Below are 6223 nucleotides of genomic sequence, written 5' to 3' on the forward strand. Positions count from 1 at the left end.
GTTTTTAGGCCCTAATTTTTCCTCTCATTTTTAATTTAATTTTTTAAATTTTTTTTAAAAAACCTTTGGGGAATCCCTTTTTTTATGGGCAAATAAAAATAGAAAAGCTCAAAATTCATTTTTTTAAACTACACAAATCACCGGTTCCCGTCTTTTGTTTTATAAAAATTTCTAAAAAACCCTTCCCTTTTTTATTTTTTTGATTCCCTACAACAAAAGGGGGCCCTTGCTTTTTAAAATCTATATAGTTCTTTTCACAAATTTACAATTCATTTTTTGAAAAATTTCCCCAAAACAAATTTTTTTGTTTATTTATTTGGTTTTAAAAAAATTACCCAGGTTCCTGTCTGTGTAAAATTTTAAAATGTCTTACAACAATCTGACCCAGGTCTCACTGTCTTGTGTTAAATATTTAAAAATGTCTTAACACTCTGACAACAGGGCTCACTGTCTTGTGTATATCTATAAGTTCTACACACAATCTGACACAGGTCCACTGTCTTTTGTAATCTAATAGATGTTTAACACCAACTTGACCCAGGTCTCACTGTCTTGTGTATACTATATAGTTCTTAAAACACAACACACAGGTTTTCACTGTCTTGTGTAATTTTATAATGTCTGATACCATCGACACATCTCACGTCTTGTGTTAAATTTTATAGATTCTTACACACAATCTGACAAGGTCTCACTGTCTTGTGTATATCTTATAGATTTGTCACATATCTAAACCCTTAATGCATTCTTGTTTAAAATCAAGACGTTTTTTACTTTTAATCAATATCACAGAAGACAAACAATACCACTATACCTCCAACTACCAAACCTTTAACTGGTCACGTTCCCGGTTTAAGTTTCTTTGCGTGGTGGCCTTTTAAGTAAAGAATTGGGGTTATTATATTTCCCGAGAAATACTCATATCAACCAGATTTCATTAATCATCTGTGATACATTATACCAAATTGTTAAAAAAGACTGGATCAGAAATGAATTGGTATAAAACTGTTTTTAACCAGACATCATAGTAACCATTTTTGATATCAAAGGAAATTGGCGCCCACCAATGAACGATAATATGTAAGGCTGATGTTTCTCTACCTTTTCCTTCTTCCCACTTAATTATCTTAATGATCCAAGAGCTTTTGAGAAATACAGACAACAAACTTGTCACAAAGTCGGACATTTGTATATATTATGTGTACTTCTCTATTTTGTGATTGTAAACTAAGAGGTAATTTTTTTAGTGATAGGTTATTTACGGTAATTAGTATTGAGACTAGAAGGGTTTGAATAGAATGTATTACAAGATATATTACGGTATTTATGGGGGTTAACTATAATACAGAATGGCCCTGTTTACTCATTGAGGATGGCCTATGTCAGAGTGTCAACCAATTGGACACGTCTTGCTCTGGGTTGGGGGAAAAGCCACATGGAAGAAATGGCGAGGGACAGACGGCCACATTTCTGCGGCCATACGAACATACTCTTTAGTGAGATAAAAAGGGAGTTTTGGGACGTTTCCCAGGGGTGAGTTCCGATCGGTGAACTTGTCCTTTTCATTGGTATGAAGGTTTAAGCTCGTAAATTCCAGATTTTGGGTATTTTACATAAACATGGGATTAATGAACCAGCCGTGTAAAATTCCCGTTGGAAATCTATGATACTGTGTTTTGAAGTAATAAGTGACCTGGTGAATAGAATACAGTTGGTTCCCCCTATGTACGACCACTCTGAAGAACGACCCACTCCCATGTATGCGACACAGGGTTTGGCGTTCACCGACGTTTGTCCAACGATAAATTACCCCTTCTAAAGACGACCCCCCGCTAAACCCGAACCAACGACCGCTAACATGCCCAAAAACGTGAAATGTACTTTGGCATCCCTCTAGTGAAAGACAAGATTTTTGCACCAACGTTTCATAAGACATTAATTATAGAATAATCAGATTAAAAGCGTGTGTAAACGTCCAGCTCATGAAATTATGACACAGGTAAAATTTGACACATTATGGATTGACAGGTGTGTACACTGCGATAGCCAGCTGAGGGAGCTGTTTGTCCACCGATGTTTTGACAAAACAAGATAATTACTCCTACCTGTTGTAGACAAATGGTTTTTTGTGATTTTCACAAATTTAATATATTGTGGAATCTGTATACAATGTATCAATTATACAAAGCTATTATTAAATGTACGTACAAAGTAGGCCTCCTTACAGTACACGACAACGTGATGAAATTCCAATAGAGTGACCTCCCCTGTTACCGGTATGCCGTGGCATCGTGTCGGTAATGAAAACAAATTTATTACAAATCAAAAGGGATGGAGAACATCTCAGCAGCCAGCAGAACGAAAAAAGTTTTTACACTTAAACAAAAGACGGTGTTTTAGAAATGGTGGTATGCAAGAAAGATTGCATCGGAAACCAATGTTGGTAAAATGCCGGAACTCAGATCCGGATCTGATATTTTTTGATGTTCTCTTCAACGGATTCTTGTGTTAATGTTTAGCTCTAGAAACTGTTTCATATAGCTAGACAAGATAGGTTAGATAGGTTAGAAGTTATTTTGTAATATAAGTTGTAAAAGTAAGTTACGGTATTAAACGCAGATTTTGCCGAACTGCGGTATTGTTTGGTTACGGCACAGTAGTGAGAAATGTTATTGTTTTGTTTTATATAGTTCAATTGATATGACCAGTCACGGACGCCTGGATATGGGTGTAATGTTTCCGTCCGGCGACCGGGAGTGTTCCGGAGGAGTGCCCACATGTGATGACCTTGTCGCCAGTTTGTATGACCCACGGCTTTTCCTAGGACAGCTAATTCCAGCTTTGGGATGATCGTCGTTGCGTACAGACGCGATACGGCCAAAGACAGGTGTTGTGGAGAGCACAGGATCGTGCCAACCCAGTAGAACTCTGTTACATGTACAGTAATGTTAGTGCCGAACTGTGAACAGTCTGTGTACAAGGGTACCGGACGTGGTGGTGTGACCGAACTGTGAACAGTCTGTGTACAAGGGTACCGGAAGTGGTGGTGTTGCCGAACTGTGAACAGTCTGTGTACAAGGGTACCGGAAGTAGTGGTGTTGCCGAACTGTGAACAGTCTGTGTACAAGGGTACCGGAAGTGGTGGTGTTGCCGAACTGTGAACAGTCTGTGTACAAGGGTACCGGAAGTGGTGGTGTTGCCGAACTGTGAACAGTCTGTGTACAAGGGTACCGGACGTGGTGGTGTTGCCGAACTGTGAACAGTCTGTGTACAAGGGTACCGGACGTGGTGGTGCTGCCGAACTGTGAACAGTCTGTGTACAAAGGTACCGGAAGTGGTGGTGTTGCCGAACTGTTTCCATGTTTACAATTACACTCTCAGCTGATTATTGTCTTTGTAGTGTTTTGTACTGGATAAAGTATTTTGATCATCTAGGATGAACTGTATTATCAATTAACATTCACAGTAATAACTAAGTGATTAATTTGGAGATAAATATCAAGTGGTATAGGATATTTCGGTGATATTTGTAAATTGCGTATACTCTGGATAAATTTTTGAGTATGAGAAAATTATCCTAGTCCGATATGTATTATGAAGTGTCGAGTGTGTGAGGGATCCCATAGTATGATGAAAAATAGAGTTTATTTGGTGTGATAGGTAGTACTTATATTGTATGTTATGTCGTTGTTTGTTCTTGTGTAAATAAATTAATAATTTTACATATTTAGTTATCTGTTGGTAGCTTCCAGGTCTGTAAAGGTATTGGCCCTCGGGTTCGTGACAAAACTTCAATTGTCGAAATTCAAGATAACTGCCAGTTTGTGATCAGATTAAAATTTGAAAGTTTACAAGGGAGCAATGGGAACTAATGTGAATTTGTACTTTTCATGACGTACGTCTCGGTAAATTGATTACAATTTCGGGCACAGGAAATTTAAATATCCCATTTTTGTTTCGGTTTCTTTTCAAATTGCATTAAACATACCTGACTCTGGTTACTGTAAAACCTGTCTTTAATAAGATCCAACAATATTGATGTTGACAAACAGCACTAACAATAGCCCCTTTGATGATTAAAGTAGTGTGATAATTATACCCAAGCTCGCTACACTGTCAAAATGGGTCATCATGTGCGATCAGGCAGAACTTAATTGACACACCTGAAATCACAACCATGGCCGTTGTCATGCATCATATTTACTCATATTTATTCAGCATAAAAATTACCCGGATACTTTGTATACATCTACCAAAACAAGGGGTGTCATCAATGTTTCTGACTCCATCCCACCAAATCCCCACCCCTGGACAAAAAGAAAATGAATTTTTTTTATGGATCCAACCTTCAAATATACCTCAACATTGGGAACCTTCATAATTATGTATATAATAGACATCTCACAACTTCTCCACCCATGCATACTTTTATATTCTGCTGCATAAAACCCCCCGGACCCCACTATAAAACATCATTAATTTTGACTTTATCAATCTGAAATTGTGAAGATAGGATAAGAGGACACGGGGGGTGTCACCCGGGGCGAAAATTGTTTTTTTTATGCAAGGGGTACATTTTATGCAGGAATACCTTTTGGTAGCGGCGGTTCATATTATGTATGACACTGGAAAAGCCCTTATAGGGACAGACACACAGACAGACAGATAGACAGAGCCCAATTTAATATCCCCCACGAAATGCATTTCGCGGGGTATAATAATAAGTAAATGATACGAGACTAACCTTCAGACAGAAGTTCTTTTATCTTAACTGAAGTCTCCTTAACAACCGCGGCTGCTTCAACATCAACTTTGAGGAGTGCGTCATAGAGTTTCTCAAAGGAACCTTTCATAGGATCAATCTTTCCTTTTGCCCTCAGCTTCTCAAATATTTGTCCAAAATATTTAATATTGTCATCATAGAGTCCATGGGGTAACAATGGGTTCAGCGCTGTCAAAAGTCTCTGCCAAGTATCCCTATTTGGGTTGATCATCTCACTCAGATTTAGCACCATATCAGAATATAATATTCTGATTTTGTACTGCTGATCATCAGCTTGGGACGTCTGTTTGAATGAAAAAAGGTTTAGTATTTGACTGTCAGCTGAGGACCACTGTAGAAATGACAAACAGAGGGATTAGTATTTTATTGTCAGTGAGGGTATCTGTGGAAATGACAAACAGAGGGATTAGTATTTTATTGTCAGTGAGGGTATCTGTAGAAATGATAAATAGAAAGATTAGTATTTTATTGTCAGTGAGGGTATCTGTAGAAATGACAAACAGAGGGATTAGTATTTTATTGTCAGTGAGGGTATCTGTAGAAATGATAAATAGAAGGATTACGTAGAAATGACAAACAGAGGGATTAGTATTTTATTGTCAGTGAGGGTATCTGTAGAAATGATAAATAGAAGGATTAGTATTTTACTGTCAGTGAGGGTATCAGTGGAAATGACAAACAGAGGGATTAGTATTTTATTGTCAGTGAGGGTATCTGTAGAAATGATAAATAGAAGGATTAGTATTTGACTGTCAGTAACGGAGATTTGTCAAAATTTCTGATGTCCAGTGTTGAAGTCAGAGAGGAATGTGTGCTTAGTTTATTCATATATATTTCGTTTCAATACAGATGCACCTAAAATGCCTCCCACGACTTCAGAAAAAAAAAAATTATACTCACGCTAGCTATTTCGGCCATCCTCTTTTTCATGGATTTACTTGTAGGTATACAGCTCTTCTGAAAAGAAAGTAGGTGGTGATATTGATCAATATGATTTCAAAGTGATGACAAGTGACATATTCTTGTGCAAATAAGGTTGAATTCTCCTTTGCTACAGATATGCATTCATGTGATAGCTGGTACCATTTTTTGGTTTTGGAAAGTAGTGTTCCTAACTAAACATGCATGCCGAAAAATAGTACACTTAAGTATGTTTTTAGTATATACTTATTTGTACATCACAAAAAAAAGCAACAACAAAAACAAGGGCCCAATGGGCCCAAATCGCTCACCTGCAATGCAGTGATCTTTTCATATATGGATCCTGCAGTTATTTGAAAGCTTGCTACAGGACCAATATAATGTCTCTCTGCACTTTGGCTTTTCACTAAAAGTCATTTAAAGATTTAAGCATACTTGATCGACGTGACCTTGAATGTGAGTCAGGGTCATTCATTTGAACAAACTTGGTAGCCCTTCACCCCAGCATGCTACAGACCC

The 6223-nt window shown here is 37.6% G+C and overlaps 1 protein-coding gene across 1 annotated transcript; it reads right to left on the minus strand.

The window, feature by feature from the left end:
* Positions 1–4739: 4739 nt before the first annotated feature.
* Positions 4740–5804, minus strand: LOC117318329. Its single transcript, XM_033873329.1, has 2 exons — positions 5684–5804; positions 4740–5066 (listed from the first exon to the last, which is right to left on the minus strand). Exons 1-2 carry the CDS (start codon positions 5711–5713, stop codon positions 4740–4742), a joined length of 357 nt encoding a protein of 118 aa, XP_033729220.1. The 5' UTR covers positions 5714–5804.
* Between the last annotated feature and the right edge of the window lie 419 nt (positions 5805–6223).

This window comes from Pecten maximus, unplaced genomic scaffold (genome assembly GCF_902652985.1).
Source record: "Pecten maximus unplaced genomic scaffold, xPecMax1.1, whole genome shotgun sequence".
Lineage (NCBI taxonomy): Eukaryota > Metazoa > Mollusca > Bivalvia > Pectinida > Pectinidae > Pecten > Pecten maximus.

What these genes read in the sequence shown, in the direction of transcription:
- LOC117318329 (XM_033873329.1), bottom strand. Translation starts at nt 5,713, where the DNA reads ATGAAAAAGAGGATGGCCGAAATAGCTAGC. An exon ending in GGATGGCCGAAATAGCTAGC is followed by an intron (nt 5,067 to 5,683) that starts GTGAGTATAATT and finishes TCATTCAAACAG; the next exon opens with ACGTCCCAAGCTGATGATCA.